The following is a 17,461-nucleotide window of genomic DNA, read 5'->3' as shown; positions in this document are numbered from 1 at the left end:
TGGTACCAGGAAGTTTGGCTGGCGAGGTAGGGCTGGAGTTGGGTACTCTAAATACAGGATAAAAAGTGAGGTTGAGGGGGATTGCAGGATCTGGGTATGCTAGAAGTTGGGTAATGAGGAATGCCAGGATAGATAGGGGTGAAGTAAGGGCTGAATCTGGGCATGAAGAAGCATGATAATGTGTAGTGCTAGGAAGTAAGGGTGGAAAGAGGAGAAATGAACCATGTGAGCTAGAAGCAGGGGGAATGAATGATTGTAGGAAGTGGGGTTCCGAAGGGAGGGCGAGTTCCAGGTATGGCTAGACCAACGATACCAGGCAGTACGGGTGGCAGGAGGAGGGTGGGACCTGGGTGTTCTAGATTAGGGTTATAATAAGCAGTGCAAGTAGGTAGAGGACGAGGGAAGGGCTGAGCCTTTCTATGCTAGAAGCAGGGTAATGGTGTCTAAAAAGTAAGGGTAGTAAGGGGGGATAGTTTGATCTGGTTATGCTTAGAAGTAAGGTAATTTGAGATACCTTGAAGTAAGGTTGGCAAATAGGGTTTAACCCTAGTAATGCTATGAGCAAGGTAACTAGCAATGCCAGGAAGTAGGATGGCACCGGATGGGCTGTATCACTCCTAGAACTAAGGCAAAGAGCAATGCCAGGAAGTGTGGGTGGTCCGAGGAAGGCTGTACCTGGGTATCCTCCAAGTTTGGTAGTGAGTGATTTCAGAAACTAAGCAGGACGAGATGAAGGCTAGATCTAAGTTTGGTAGAAGCATGGCAATAAACTATAACATGAATGTAGGAAGGGGGAGTCAAAGTGCTCGGATCAGCGTGGGGCTGGTCTTTACTTTGGAGCTGGCACACGAACAGGCCACAGTCACGGTGGTCGGGGCAGGGACACAGCTGCACGAATTGTTAGAGAGCGTGGCAGCAGGCACAGCGCTCTCAAGTCTCCTTCACTCGGCGCTGTAGGGACACACAGCACGCGCCAGCAGCAGCTTCCTTCAGAGGGGTAGCGCCCACTGTTCCTGGGGCGCTGGTCAGGGGGCAAGTTCACAGGCAAGCCCTTGGAGATCTTTCAGCAGAGTTTGGCAAAAAGTTCAAAAAGCAAAAGTCTCTTGTAGTCTCTTCTTTTCCTCTCCTTTTGCAGCAAGGCACCAGACACAGGCCAGAGGCAGCACTCCTCCTTGTCCTTCCAGGTCCTTCTCTTCGGGCAGACTTTCTTCTGTAGCGCAAACAGGATCTAATTTACAAGGAGCAGGGCTCCTACCTTTATACCCAGTTTTTTTTGTTCTTACAGGCCAGGGGGGCCTTTGCATAACCGTTCTCAGTCCCTGAGCACTTGTGGTGGGTACTTCTGCTTCTGCATTCAGTGTGAGGGCAGGCACATCAGCCGCTCCCCAGGGGGGCGGAGCCGGCATTGTGAAGACAGGGGCAGCTTGAGCACTTTGTTGACAAGCTTCGGTCCTTCCTGGGCCAGGTGCAGGCTGAGTCATCAGTCGCTCCCCAGGGGGGCGGAGCCAGCATTGTGGAGGCAGAGCACATCCTGATGCATCATTCAGGGGAAACTCCCACCTCCCACTAAGGTGTCATCTCACTATTCACAACCTGTCAACTCCCAGCCCTGTCACTCACACACCCAGACAGTCAGATACACACAAGGGCAGAGGCGGGCTGAAATGGTTAGACAAGCAAATGCTAACTTTCTAAAAGTAGCATTTGCAAACCCAGGATATTAAAATAAACTTTACTAAAAGAAATATTTTATTATTCTGAGTTCAGGCATACTAAACATGACTCTCTACCATGTTCCCTGAGCCTGCTGGGATTATAGAGTGTAATAATTCCAGCAGCCCATTCTGGCCTAAGGGGAGCAGGTAGCCTCGCAATAGTGAAAAACGAATTGGGTTGTCATTCACTACTAGGACATGCCACACACATCAGGGCTTGTCCTACCTTACACTTACAATGCACCCTGCCCGCAGGCCTACCATAGGGGTGACTGATATGAAGTTAAGGGAAGGGTTAGGGGCTGGCAAGTGGGTGCATTTGCCCAGCCAGCATGACAGTACGCGACTGCACGCAGGTTCTGCAATGGCAGACCCTAGACACATTTTACGGCTGCTTCTGTGGGTGGCGCAACCAGCGCTGCAGGCCCACTAGCAGTATTGGCATTTACAAGCCCTGGCACTCCTGGTGCACTTTACTAGGGACTAATAGTAAATCCAATGGACCAATCATGGACATCAATCACATGTACAATTTACAGTAGGGAGCACTTGCACTGCGGCACGGGTTGGCCGTGGCGCAGTGCCCTGAGTAGCGGAAAACCAGCAAAACATCGGAGGCACACCAGCAAAAAGTGGAAGGGAAACTCACGCCAAGGTGCCAGGTCTAACAATGAAGTAAGGGCGGCAAGGGAAGAGCTGAAGCTGGGTATGCTAGAAGGAAGGTAATGAGTGCCAGGAAGTAAGGGTGGTGATGGGAGGGCTGTGTTTGGGTATGCTAGATGCATGGTAATGAGCAGTGCTAGAGAGTGAGGATGGTGAGGGGAGAGCTGGCTCCTGACATCCTTAAAGTAATTAGCATTGCCTTAAATATTGGTGGCAACAGACCTGTTTGATCCTGGGGTGCTAGAAGTAGGGTAAAGGACAATGCCAGGAAGTAAGGTGACAGGAAGGATATACCCGGTATGCAAGGAGTTAGGTAGTTAGTGAAGCCAGAAACTAAGGGTGACGAGATGAGGGTTGGATTTAAGTATGGTTGAAGCATTCTAACGACTATGCCAGGAGCTAAGGGTGGCATGGGTAGGGCTGAACCTGGCTATGCCAGAAGCAGCGTTTTGTTCAATGCCAGGAAATGAGTGGGCGAAAGGAAAGCTGTGTCTGGGTATGTTAAAAGCGGAGTAATGTGCAAGGACAGGAAGTAAAATTGAGGAGAGCTAGATCTGGATTTGCTGGAATCAGGTTAATGAGTGATGCCAAGATATAGGGTTGGCAAGAGAAGGGCTCAACCCTGCTCTGCCAGAAGTACGGTAATGAGCAATGCCAGAAAGTAAGGGTTGCGAAGAGAGAACCTAACACGGGTATGTTAGATGCAGGGTATTGATCGATGCCAGAATGACGGTGGGAAGGGAAGGCTCAGTCTGGGTATGCTACAAGCAGGGTATTGATGAATGCCAGGATTTAAGAGGATGTTTTGGCATGCTATAGCGTGAAGAAAAATTATCACATCACCCTCACTCTGATGAAATTCCATTGGCTCCCCTTGCCTGTCCGCACCATCTTCAAAACCAGCGGCATTATTTACAAAGCTTTAACAAAGAGCAGGCTGGTCCCTAGTAACAGTACTTTAGATGCAAAGAATCAAATGGCTAATAAAATATATTTGAAGGAGCTAATGACCAACAATTTAAAGACTCACAGCAGTGAGCTAGAAATATGCTGGATACCCACAGGAGGCTCCAATCAACCTGCAGTGGAAAACAGGTTTGTGGTCTAGGTCTCCAGGTTGAGTGCCAGATTGCTTCACTGGGCTCGAATCAGCCTCAAAATGGACTAGCTAGCCCTTTTGAGAGCTCATTGTCTCAAAAGGGCTCTATGCTGCCAGTCAGTACCACCAGCACATCTCCATTTATGTCCACTCCCTAATCAATGGAGTGAAAGTTCCAGGGGGCAACCCTATGCACGTTTTCAGCCGTTAATGTCTGTCCTATTGCAAACAGGCCCAAAATGCCATTTGCCTGTGCATTTTCAGAATGGCAGAAATCCTCGGTCACACTACACTTGGGCTCCGAGGGCTCGGCACGTATGTGAGTGTCAAAGGGAAGTCACCAGTGTCCTCCCAGATATAACATTAAAATTAAACGTGGGTGGAGTTTGCGTAGTTGTGCTACGCGGAACACAGCAAAGTGCAGAAAAACTCTGCAGCACTACGCGGAGCTCCGCCAGCAGCGGAGTAAGGTAGAAAAATGCTGTTCGCACTGATTGCACTGTGCCGGATGCTTTCCTTTTCTGCCACTCAAGTAGATTTTTACTTGAGCAGCAGCTTTCTCAACTCGAACGGGCAGTTTCTCAATGCGAGCGGTCGCGAGTATACACGACCACTCGCAATGACAAACCCACGTTGAGAAATCTCGCCGGGAGGTTGCTTTACCACGCTCTCCAACTTTGTTGACGATCGCGAACTAGGAAAAATCTTGCTGGGTTGATTTTCCTTGCTCGCCAACTTAACGCTGTCAATCGTGAGCGGGGAAAAACTCCATTCTGGGTGGAGTTTTTCAGGTCTCCACTGAGCCCGCTAGTTACGTGGAAAACTCTACAAACTCCACAAGTGGAGCGGAGTTCACCGCCCAGGGTTAACTTAAATCCAGTTTGAAGCCGACCCTGGATTGCCTGCTTCTGGTAATAGTTATTTTCAGGACAACGAATCATCCAAAGCATGCGGGCACTACAGATTGCCTCGTCCGAGGAACAGAGGCAGTCTCAGACTGAGGCATCCAGTCTCAGATCTGTATGCAGTGGCCAACACTGTCGTCGCTGCAGTCTAAATGGTGGGCTGCTGATCAGTGCCTCTTCCTACCCCATAAACTTGTACTGAAATCCTCTGTAAACCTCGAACACACACCGTACTGTAAATCACATTTAGTCTGTTATGCCTTCAGTCAGTGTGAGATTGGCCCTTGTGCCACCCTGTGAAACCCTGCTGGCTGACATTTGCGCTATATTAAACAAAAAACCACTAAAATCGAAATAGTATTTTATCATTGAGAAGGTAGCCATCAATGTCCTTATGCTGCATATCGTGAAACGGCAGCCTGACCCGTATTGATCCTTTGTGCCCTCCTACTCTGCAAGGGACACTTCATTTCGCCTCTTGTGGGAGACCTCTGAATGCCCATTGGCCCTGGCCTCTCTTTCAGAGACCCTCTACAACAGCTTTGTTGTGGAAGACCAGAGCCAGTTGTGCTTGGCTGGCACGGGGGTGCATTACTGGCAGTGTGGTGAAACCATGATGCGTAAAGTGGCGAAGACTGCAACCCACAACTTTCTCGACAGCAGAGGGAGCTTGATTCACCAACACTTCTATTGAGTAACCAACATCTCAGAGTTGCACATTCAGGTGACAACTGTTGCGTTTCTGTGGCTCATTCTCGCCGGCTAATAAAGATGACCTGTCTTTGATATAATGGCCATTTCTAGGTGTAGACTAAAGACCGCTCTTGCATGTCTGTTTGTGAAAGTTGTCTGTGCAAGGCCTCCAGCGGATCATATGAAGAACGTACGCAGGCTTACAGGCCGACTATTGCTCATCATTGGTTGGCTTTAGTGCCACTCTTATTTGCTTGCTTATTCATTGGCTTGCCTTCTGCTCCATTGGAGCATAGCTTCTTTATTATCCTCTTGATTGGCTGACTTGTATCCTTCCACTGCTCGCATTTAGGGAACTCTTTCCTTTTTAGGTCTCGCCTGTCGATGCGCATGCGCATCGAGCAAGGCGAGAGTATTGGGACTTATCTACTCTTTATCCACACTGCAAGGAATCGTGGCGATTCCTTGCAGTGCCCGTGACTTTTAAGCTCAATGCGCATGCGCATTGAGCTTAAAAGCGCGTGCACGTCCGTCTTTGTTTACCCGCTCCGCCCCCTCCCGCCGTGTCGCATTTCTCCTCCCCCCTCTCTTCCCTCCGTCTTGTTTATTTTACCCGCTCCGCCCCCTCCCCTTCCCGCCGTGTCGCATTTCTCCTCCCCTCTCCCCTCTCTTCCCTCCGTCTTGTTTATTTTACCCGCTCCGCCCCCTCCCCTTCCCGCCGTGTCGCATTTCTCCTCCCCCCTCTTCCCTCCGTCTTGTTTAACTCGTTATCATAAACCACGACCTCAGACTCGGATGTGACTTTGCACGTATTCCTGGTTTGGCGTTCCTATTGTACGACGAGGCTAACATTTCATTCTTATTTGCCAGCGCCTTAACCAATAGCGCAGGTTTACACACACTGTAGACCAATCACGAGTCGTTTCACAACTGACAGACTTTTTGCGAACATCGCATAAATTAATCATCGCTCTCTCCCATTTGGTCCCCCATGGCCTCAATCAACATTGCGCAGCGCCTCCGTGGACCATTGAGTATATATAATAATAATTTTCTTTACACTCAGTTTTGATTACGACTCTGTTCGTAATTCCGACTTCGGTACCACATAAACTAAACAAGAAACACAACACGATAAAAACGTGACTTTGCCGGCGCAACTGGGTTTCCATTGGAGGATGAGACTCATCCTTCATCCCCATTGGCCAGCGCTCTAGCCAATCATGACTGCTTACATGCGCTGTAACCCTATCATAGGTCGCTTCACTTTTACCGGACTCATCGCGCACAATGTTTTGCTCTCGGTTCGCGAGAGTGTGCCTGGAGTTTACCATACCGAGGACGACCCGGTTTAATTGATGTTCCCCACCAGGTCAGCCGAACCTGTACTTACACGGACCTCCCTGTCCATCGAGTTACCTTCCCCTCGACTCAGTAGGGGGTTGAGGTACCGACGGACAGGTGAGTGTGCTAGAGACCTACAATAGATACCTATACAGCGAGGCGGTTTACAATCTTACAAGTGATTTTAAGAAGGCTAGATTTTATTTCTCTGCCAATTTTTATTAGCAAGCTAACAAGAAACATAGCTACCTTGACTTGTAGTTTTTCATCTTCGTGATTTGTTATCTATATGTGTGCGGATTCCACCCACCCGCCCTTTGTTATTCAACCCAACAATAGTCATACAGGCTATTGAGCCAAAGGGTTGGCCCTGTTTGCTAAACAACTGCAGACGCTAGTCGTCTTTTTCTCTCTCACTATCTGAACTTAATGACTGTTTTCACAAAATTTAAAAACCTTTTCAACATCGGTTTACTAAGTCAGCGAGTACTGCTGTTCTGCATTTTTGCTTTTTATAAGACACCAGGAGATTGATTATCCCGTAACAGCCCTTTCCTCTGAGAAGCTAAAACCATGTTTTCCTTTTTTGTTTGCTGTGTGAAAACCGTGTCCTGGGGCAGGCAGATCCCCGCAGACCGACTCATTACTGGCGCATTTCAAGCAATCTTTGGCGTCATTTCTTTGCGTTGCTTGAGCCAGTCGTTCCTTGCCAACAGTGCTTGTGGGGTGCTACGGTTGACTTGATGGCACATACATACCTGTGCTCCCGGAGCCACGCCTCTTAAGAGGCCTGACAGAATTCATATACGGCCCGTCGGCAGGGCTTTACGTGGGATGAATAAACTGGGGGCTCAAAGGGGCGTGTCTGATGTAATTAAGGGTGTAGGTTAATAGCACATAAGCTAAAAATCTGTGCTCAGCATAGCGCGCCGCCCAACTGGTATTTTGCTGCTCCTGTCATTGCATCCAGATGTATAATACAACACGTAACATTGCACCTACAGCAAGCCAGGTCTATGGACTATTGGCTTAATCAATGGTTGTTAGTTGCATAAGACAAATATGCAAACACTATTGCTTCGTTGTATATACCGCGGAAAATGCTTAAGTTCTGAAATGATGGGCCTGTGAAAGAACTATAGCGACTCTCGTTGAAGTCTTGTTTTACCCGCTCCGCCCCCTCCCCTTCCCGCCGTGTCGCATTTCTCCTCCCCCTCCCCTCTCTTCCCTCCGTCTTGTTTGGTTGTTTATTTTACCCGCTCCGCCCCCTCCCCATCCCGCCGTGTCGCATTTCTCCTCCCCCCTCCCCTCTTCCCTCCGTCTTGTTTGTTTATTTTTTTTAAATCCCCACTTCCCCCCTACCCCCCATCAATGCCAACACTGACGCCGTGCTAAAGCCCGCTCTCCCTGCTCCGCCCCCTGCTCCGGCCGAGACGCATTTCTCCTCCCTCCTCCCCCCTCCTGGGTCAGGTTACCCTGCTTTCTCTTTCGCTTTTTTTCAACCACATTCCACCATGGACTGGGACTTGGAGGAAAAAGAACTTCCACTACAGGCACATTCAGAAATATCTTGCCACCCTCACTCACCCTCACTCACACTCACCCTCAACCCCTCACCCTCACTCACACTCACCCTCACCCTCACTCACCCTCACTCACACTCACACTCACCCTCACACAGTGCAATAGTTCTCAGACCATTTCAGTTAGAGCTTTTAGAAATGTTTATGGCTTTTTTTATTTGTAATACTTTAGCATTGGCTACAGGAAACAAAAATGCTAAACATTTACAAAAAAACCCATAAACAATTCTAAAAGCACTAACTCTAATGGTGCGAGACCTATTGCATTTCCAATGCTTGTTTGTTTTGGAATCTGTGAGAGTGAATTGGTTTTCTTGCTCTCGCTCATACTGACTACCCCCCTCAAATACCCTCCACCTAATGCTTGCTCTACACCCGGCCCCTGCTCCACACCAGCTCCTCTGTTGCCCTGCTAACCCCTGCAGTCCTAAAAATAAATTACATTTGTTTGGAAGGCCCCATAGTTGTTTATTGCAGTTGGCTGATTTATATTCCAAAAGGTGCTTTTTGCTCCCTTGCTGCTCTGCCCATTCTCTGTTGTTTCCCCGCTTGCTATTGACTTGAACCTCTGGCTTGGCTATGGAAAGGTTTGCGCCTCTCACTTGTTGCTCTGCCCCTTCTCCGTTGTTTCCCCGCTTGCTATTGACTTGAACCTCTGGCTTGGCTATGGAAAGGTTTGAGCCTCTCACTTGTTGCTCTGCCCCTTCTCCGTTGTTTCCCCGCTTGCTATTGACTTGAACCTCTGGCTTGGCTACGGAAAGGTTTGTGCCTCTCACTTGTTGCTCTGCTCTTCTTCCAGAATATGATGGATATCGTTAAACAGATGATCATGAACGACCCTGAGAGGTTCCAACAGTTGTCTCAAGGAAATTCACCTGGATTAGCCGAGATTATGACAAAGTTGGGTAAGTTGAGTCTTCTGTGATCTAACCCCACAATGCTGACCCAGCCCTCCTCTTGGCTGAGCACACATTGCCTCACCCACAGAGGGTTTGCTAAGATTAATAAGCACCTGAATATCTCAGCCTGTGTATGAGGCGATGGCCTCAGAACACTTTACAAAAAAAAAGTCTTAATCTTTTTACAAAAATGTCCATCTGAACTTGACTGTTAAATTGGAAGAAGTGACCAGTTTTTGTGGGTGGAATGCAGTTGGGCTGTAGCCACGACACAGAGAGAGAACTCTGCCACCTTGATACAGACTGTGCCTCCGAGGTATATCTCTGCATTATTGTTGGCTTCTACATTGCTCCCAAAACATAATTCATATTTAAAACTCTTCAGTCCTAAACTCAGGTGCTCCATAATTCCCCTGGTGCTGCATTTGTTGTTGCCATCAGTGGAGTTGTGACTGCAACATCAGCTAAGCAAAGAGTAAAAAAGCCTAGAATACCTGCAAATGATCCATCTTTCCTAAGGAGCTATGGTTCCCCAGAGTCTGTGGACATGTTAGGAGTATGCTACATTTCCTATAAGGCCCTAGAGAGGCTGCCAGGCACTGTCTTCATAAGACCCTAGAGATGCAGTTGTTCCAGCATGACTAGCCACATAGTGATCATAGAGCACCTCCTACCAGCAGAAGGCCAACATACCCATTCCCAGAACAACAAGTGTTATGTTATATATTGTCTTTTATAGAGCACGGCTACTCAAAAATAGTGTCCCGGCGCTTTTATTAAAAACCTATAACAGAGTAACACAACACAATGATATAAAAGCAAACCGACAAACAGAGAAACAGAAACAGGATAGGCAGCCTAAAGGGCAAAAAGCCAAGTGCACACTCAGCTGCAGCAGCCAGAGGTCCGCTTCACTGGGAGATCAGTCAGGCCGACTCTGAAAGATCGGTGTCAGGATTCTGTACTGTCTGAATTCAGTTGAGATCTCATTACCCTCCAGCTTTCCTTTTGTTCTGTTATTCCGCTTTCACTCCAACCAAAGTGAGGGTTTGGCTCACTGGTGAGGCCTTTATGAATGTGAACGTGCCATGGTGGAGCAGGAAAGGTCCCATAGTGGGTGCCCTCATTGAATCTGTCAACAATCTGCAGGTCCTTTAATTCCCATCTCCTGATGCCCAGGACATACTGTGTATTTATCCACAGGCCTTTAGCTGCCAGTGTAGAGTACCACAGTATGGCTCTATGAAAGACTACTAGAAAGCTATCAAAAATTGTATTTTTGGTTCATTAATGGAAAACCTTTACTGTTAAGGTGAACACTCCTATGGCATGAATGAGCTACTCACTCTTATAGTGGTACTAGAATAAAAATATATACACTGCTCACTAAATGTAACCCTTTGAACCACCTGTAATACAGAATGCTCCAGATTATATGTAAAAACATGCAGAAGCCTCAAAGCAGTATTGTTGACACAAGGAGATGATGGACGGAATGCTGAAACTTTTCAGACACTTACCCACATCACAGACCTGGGTAGAATCCATTATCATTCTTTAGCTCACTTCACCATCCCAGTTCAGACCCAGCTACGAGAAGAAAAAACAAGCATTGGCATAGCCAATAGGTCTCTCCTTTGGGACCTTATAAGTTTTTAACCATGCAACAGTTAATGTTGTTTCACCAAGGATATTCTGCTGCATAACGAAATACTTATAAGGTCCTAAAAGCGTGACCCATTGGCTATGCCAATGCTTGTTTACTTTAATGTCTTCTTTACACTTGGTAGTCGGATGCCAGCTGGCCTGTTCAGCAGAACAAAATCCTCACTCAAATCTGCCTCTCAATCAGGCACTTTCCTAAATAAATGAAAAACAATAGTTGATGGATAGAATGCAGAACAATGTCATACATCCACCCCAGTTCAGACATGGCCATATGCAAATCAGCCTTGACCCTGTGCCTCATGGGAACAGTCCAGCCTGAACTGCCAAGCCATGTCTTTCCTGGACCGGAATCAAGCATCCTAGGACCGGTTTCTGGCTATCAGCCGTCTTCAGCCAGGATAGCTTGACTCCAGTGGTGTGGTGAGCATGGGACTCGCGTCTGAGCATACCCATTCCATACCACTGCTTGTTTCCAGTCCAGGGAGGACCTGGCTTAGCAGTTCGGGCTGGATTGTTCCCATGAGGCAAAGGGTCAAGACTTATTTGCATATGGCTGGGTTCAAACTGGAAAGGCATGGTGAGCAAAAAATACGATGGATTTAGGCCCAGATCTCTGTACTGGGGTGAATGTATGACATTGTTCTGCCTTCTCTCCATCACCTGTTTTTGCACTTTCCTAAATAAGACATCACGTGGCGTCTGCTTTCTCGTTCCCAAACTGCAAAGGAGTAATTATGCTGAATATTCCATAAATGTGAATTACTTGATTGCACGTGAGCACACTGCAACTGGAGCAACCTATTCTGACCGATTTTCTAATATGAATTATATGCTGGAATTTGTTAAATCAGTTGCTGAAGTCATACCGAACAACACAAGACTAATCACATCACATTTACCCTGCAGTATTTTGTAGTTCTGCCGGTGATACATAACTTTCTTATTTGGCTTAATTTTATTAAAGGTGTATGGCGCTTTCTCCAATGTTCTGTACATCAACTAATACAATACAAAAAACACTGACACAACAGCCTAGACATTTGAGATGGAAGGGGGGAAGAGAGATTGGTCCTTTAGGAGGGAACAGAATGATTAAAGAGGGCTGGTTCTTTTATTTTAAGGAAAAGTTCAGCAGCAGGTTAGTGCACCACCTAGTGCCGGCACCAGGTCACAAGAAACGGACATGAAAGATATCTTGGGTTGGTGATTGGGAAGAACTCCAACTCGAAAATTCTATTTTGCCAGGAACTCTGAAATTGCTTTCACCATTCCTGCTTGGGGGCAAGCACAGAAGATGGATGAAAGCGAGACTTGCAAGTAGGTGGACAGGGCGAGACAAGAGAGGCGCGGTGGGGCTGGCACATGGAATAGAGATTATGGCCTAGAGTAGAGGCTGCCACAACTAAAGACAAGTAAAAGATCAAGAGCACTGGTGCATTTAAATATTGTGCAGAGGATCCAACCGAAAAGCAAGCAGTGATGAGGAGGAGAAAGGAGTAGCGGGGAGGCAAATGGGTAAGAATGCTAACAGAAAGTTGGAAATTGATCTGAGAGCAGCTGGGAAATGAGCAGGGAGTATAGTTAAAAACCAAACACCACATCCGAAAGTGATGTAGAAAGAATATGCAGAACCACATCCCTGAGAGAGAATTTCTAATACTCATGAAAGAATAGAAATGAGAAAAGGAGCCCAGAGTGGAGGAAAGCAATGGGCGTAAATGTCCAACAAGTAAATCTACCTGCATGGTACGGACTAACAACTAGGGACCATCGGGTTAAGTCATGAACCAGGATTAACTCCCCACGGGTCAGGCAAGCCAAAATATCAAAAATATATAGGCCACTAGGGAAGCAAGGAAAGCTAAAGTAAATATAACGTCACATAACATCCCAAGTGCTGAAAAGTTGGGCCCTGGGACTAAGAGATATTGGCTGAATCTCAGAATGAATAAAGGAAAACAAAAAAGGGGGGGCACCTGAGAACAGGTATCCAAGTAATATGATATGAAATAGGAACTATAAAGGTAAATAAACAGTGTAAAGTTGAGCAAAAAGCACTTACTCCCGCTAGAAAATATATCGGTGAAAAATAGGAAATAGAAAAATATCCAGTAAAGGAGATATAGGATATAAACAGAGGGCAACAGACAAAAACCCTGAGCAACGATAGAAGAAAAATACAGAGATAACTATATTTACAGGCTTACCGCCTAGAAGAGTTAAGCGCTCTTCCCACTAGAGGGCTAATATACTAGATCTAATAAAGCCGGGGGATAAGGGCGCAATGTAAAATCACAAAAAAGCAGGCTTACTCTGGTGCAGAGATAAACTAATGCAGAAAAAAGGGGGAGCAGCCTGGAAGTCTCCTATCAAAGAGAAGTTCTTTATCCGTTGATGAGGATAGACGGATAAAGCTCTGGAGCAAAGAAGGATAAAGTAACAATATCATACATCTATACTCTAATCCCACAGACATAATGACGAGTTATTCACATTTTAAGGCTAATTCGATGCCTCAAAAGGCCAAACCGGGGAGAAAAAGTGCATGGAAATGAAACAAAGGTAACTTATGTTAGGCACAGAAAGCATGTTGGCCACGTATGCACAAGAGTGAAACACAGGCCATTTAGATCAGAGGCACCTCATGTAAATAAATTTCAAGGCTAAGAAGAAAAGGGGAGAGACCAAAGGTAAGTATTGACAGAAAAAACCTGTAGATTCAAGGGTCGAAATCTCAAACAGAAAGCATACCTGTTAAGTACTTCTGGCGAATATACATCCAGGCGTCTATCCTTGTCCAGAGGATCCACAGAATGCCAACAAAAATTCGGGAATAAAAAAGGAGCTGAATAGAGAACACCTCTGGGGGTCTCTGATTCATGAGCATATGGAGCTCTTCCTTCCTATTGTACCTGGAACAGGTCCGGCGCCATATTGGGTGTATAGAAGATGTAAATACCAGCAGAATAACGCTCACTAAAAATACGAGCCTTGCACAAATGATCCTAGTGAGTAGCTGATGAGGGTGACATAACACTATAAAGACTTAAAGACAGATATATATTCACAAGCGGTATGGGCTGCGATGGCTGTTCAGAGGTAACTAAAAATAAAAGACGGACAGCTAAACGAAGAGTACAAATCTTGCGAGCTCTTAGTTCTCTTTTAAAGATAAGTGCAAGAAAGCGCAAATAATACCTAGCAGAGGCTAATGAGTGACTAGAAAATAAAATGGAAAAACAAGCACAAGCTGGAGATCGTTCACAAGTAACAATTATGACTCCGAGGAAATCGTAACTTTAGATAGAAACCTGCTTCCAAGATACGAGACCTGAGAGGTACTGTAAAGAGAGAAAGCACCCCAATACAGAACATTATAAGGAAATAGAGTGATAAAAACATATGGAAAAAGAGGGGGGGGGGGATCTGTGATCAGTGTTTGAAAAAATCTGGGGACGAAATACTACCTGGTGTGATGTGAGCAAAGGATAATAAAACAAGCCCTCACCCAAAGAAGAAAAAAAAGCGCGGCGCGAAAGTGATCGCGATCAAGCGGGCGGCAAGAGATGCGCTTAATGAGCATGAGGAATACCATATGGCACCTCTGCTCAAGCGCATGCACATGCACTGCAAGCTGTAGCTGGCGCATTTTTTGAAGCCCTTCTTACTTAAGGTTTGGCCAGCCCAGCAAGCGCTGGTTCAGGCTCGACCTAAAAATATATACACAAAAAAAATTCTAATTTGTAAAAAGGTTTGCTTAACTTTTGATTCCATATCTGAGGCATCTTTTAGTAAAATGCGTTTGATGGATGCAACTTGTTTAAAAAAAAAATAATAATGGTGAATCAAGTGTCAAACCATGTTGTCCAACGCAAAGCCAAATTAGAGCCCAAATCACAGCCGTGACCTGCATAGTATGTCCTGGGGTTGGTACATTTATGATCTTGGGGAATTCACATGAGTTTCCCAGAAGGCCTGAATCCATCTTCCTAGCAAACTAATGTAAATTTCATTTGTCTTTATGGAAATATACTATGAATGTATTTGCTCATTTCAACATCTGTTAAGGGACTGCAAGTTCACCCACCCTGCCATGGAAAAAGTTGTACTCCTGCCCTTGTAAGGCTTCTAAACCTCGCCACTGGGGAAAGAGATTAGAGAGGGGTCGGTGAATATCCATGAACATGTTAGTTTGTGTCTGGAGAGGATAATCCAACACTGTAACTCCACTTTACCACTTCTGATGGGCAGTTATTTGTAAAGAAAGACCTAATACTTTGGATACATTTTTTTTATATATAATTACAAATCTAGATTGCGAATATTCAAGCTAGGACTGCATGTATGTAACTTTCAGGTGAATAACACATACAAACAGCTCTTTGCGTTTCTGTGGCTCACCTCTGACCTCGTGCACCTCCACGGCAGCCTCACTTCAGAAGAGTTGGAATGTGATTTGTTGCATTAGCAGGCTATATTGTTTCTTCTAGATCAAGGCCAGCGATTCCCTTATTATGAAACGGATGATGATGACGAAGACGACGATGAATATTTAGATATATCTGATGAATTTGATGAGGAGGATGAATCAAATATCAGCACAAATACTTACTGCGGACTTCAGCGAGCCTTCCTGTCCTCTCAAACTCCTCCAAAGCCAGCATCCAGCAACCCATTCCTTAATTTTACGATGCCCCTGCAACATAAAGTTACACCCGAGGTGAGTGTACGTTGTCGACCACTGGTATTCCTTATTTTGTTTTGCTTGAAACGGTTTCATCCTAAGGGCAAAGCCTGCTAGATCATGATTTCTAAGTTGTCACTACAGGATGGCTCAGTTAAACACTTCACACTGACACATTAAGTTGTCACTACAGGATAGCTCCATTAAACACTCCACACTGACACATTGTGACTGAAGTCAGAACTTTAAAACCCAGGGAGATGACTTTTATTTTCCATCCTTTCTAGGTTGGTAAACTAGTACTAGTAAATTCTTTTTTTTATTATTATTATTATTATTATTTTTTTTTTAATCAGCTGTTATTTTCAGAAATTAAAACATGGAATGGTTGGTATAAAACACAAAAAAATCAAGTTGTTCAAGTTTCTTGTGGTTGGACAAGTAGTTTGAAGCCCATGCCCCGACCCTGTGGTAGGGGGGTGGGATTTTGTGATCCTCTTACACGCCACTAGATCCATATGAACCACGCAGTCTTCAAGTCAGCTTGTGGTTACTGTGAACTGTTGATAGAATATCATGACCTGCATTAATTTTGATACCCAAAAAAATAGGAAAAGCTACTTGTTGCAAACTGACAGCAATACAGCCTGCATGTATTTCAAGAATAGGCACCCAGCTCCCTAAACAATGTCACAGAAGAAGACGCAGCCACATACTCTTGAATGCTTTTATGAATTGTCACCCAACTTCCTAAATGGGAATATTTGAGAAATACTTGTATAGAGTTTGTGCAGATCGAAAGGACGGTGCTCGCTTTGCTGTTTTAGTGATGGGGAGTTGATCATTTCAGGGCCAATTCACAGAGGCATTTATGAGTACATGAGTTAGTACTTCTGAGGTACTACTTCATGTACTTCTAAATACCTGTGTGCAGTGATCCTACAACAGGTGTACCCTCAAAGTTAATAAAATAGAAGACCTCTCTGAGCTTTTACTGAGCTTTACCTTTGAAGCCGGACTTAAGCTTAAAATGTCTAATGCTAAAGCGTGGCTGCTGCCGTTGTAACAAAAGTAAAAAAAAAATGCTTTTCTATTTCTTTACTTTTCCTTCTAAAACGCTGGTGACGACATTGTAAGTACAGGAAAAAAACCATGCAGCACTCTGTGCCGCAAATAACTGAGTAAAACTGCGGCTGCCATTATTGGCAAGCTTGCCACGCTTGTTAAATAAACAAGCTTTTTAAATAAAAAACATTTTTAAAAAGCTTTATAGCCTCGCGCAATATTTTCTTAAATGGTTTTCTCTAGAGTGCTGTTGCAGGCAGGAGAAAACCAATAACCATTTAAGAAAATAGTGTTCGAGGCTGCAGTTAACCTGCCTGCTGTTGCATGCGCTTCACATTGCCTTTTGGCTGCGTACTATCTCTAAGCCTGGTGATTAGCTACCCCACCAGAGAGCGTTCCGTGCATTGTATTCCCACCCCCACCCCCTTATGCAGTTTTGGTCCCTTCTGTGACATCCTGTGCTTGATTGGTGTTCATGTATGCGTTTATGGACTGCTCATTGAATCCTGGTTCTGGGGGGAAAGGAGGGGGGGGCATACATCAGTACCTCATTTGCTTCTGTGTACTTACTCGCCTGGACCGTAGTGGTGGAACAACCATGTCCCACGCTATGTTAAAAAGCTGCTACGGCAAATGCATTACCAGCATCCGGCCTGTGTCCTGACTATCCTGGTACTAGCTTTAGGTACTTACCCTTCAGATGCACCTGTAGTGGTGTTTTGCTGTTTTAACATCAGTTGTAAAGAGTGGTCGCTGTCATGAAGGGAGTCGGCCTTCTGTGTGAGCTGAACCTGTTCTTCGTTGTCACTTGACTCTTATTCTGATCTCTGGGAAGGCTTTGTACTTCGTAGCTCTGTATCTCCTTGCTTTGTCCATGTCCTCCTTAAAACTGCTCTTAAAATCTCCTTTACAGGTTCCTCTTCTCACGTGCACTGTTGTAGCCTTTGCAGGTGCTAGAGAGTTCAACTGAATTTCGCAGTTTTTAAACCCATTCTCCCATTGGTCAGGGTTTTTTAGAGACGGTTTGCAGGGATTGGTGGACCGCATGAATCACAGCATAGAGGATTGTTGATTGATAAACTTCTATGACATAAAAATATATTACAAGTAGTGAAAAAGGGTGACCGGATACGGACACTTGTT

The 17,461-nt window shown here is 45.5% G+C and overlaps 1 protein-coding gene across 4 annotated transcripts in view; it reads left to right on the top strand.

Moving 5' to 3' along the window:
- TTC31 (tetratricopeptide repeat domain 31) overlaps positions 1 to 17,461 on the top strand; it is a 131,852-nt gene that overhangs the window by 10,994 nt on the left and 103,397 nt on the right. For all 4 annotated transcript variants that reach the window (XM_086964355.1, XM_086964358.1, XM_086964354.1 and 1 more), the window contains exons 3-4: positions 8,802 to 8,907; positions 15,060 to 15,289. In XM_086964355.1, coding sequence (XP_086820481.1) covers positions 8,802 to 8,907; positions 15,060 to 15,289 — 336 coding nt within the window. The remainder of the gene's footprint in view (positions 1 to 8,801; positions 8,908 to 15,059; positions 15,290 to 17,461) is intronic.

Source organism: Lissotriton vulgaris, chromosome 3_2 (assembly GCF_964263255.1).
Source record: "Lissotriton vulgaris chromosome 3_2, aLisVul1.2, whole genome shotgun sequence".
Classification (NCBI taxonomy): Eukaryota; Metazoa; Chordata; class Amphibia; order Caudata; family Salamandridae; genus Lissotriton; species Lissotriton vulgaris.
This window is presented reverse-complemented; position numbering and strand designations above follow the sequence as displayed.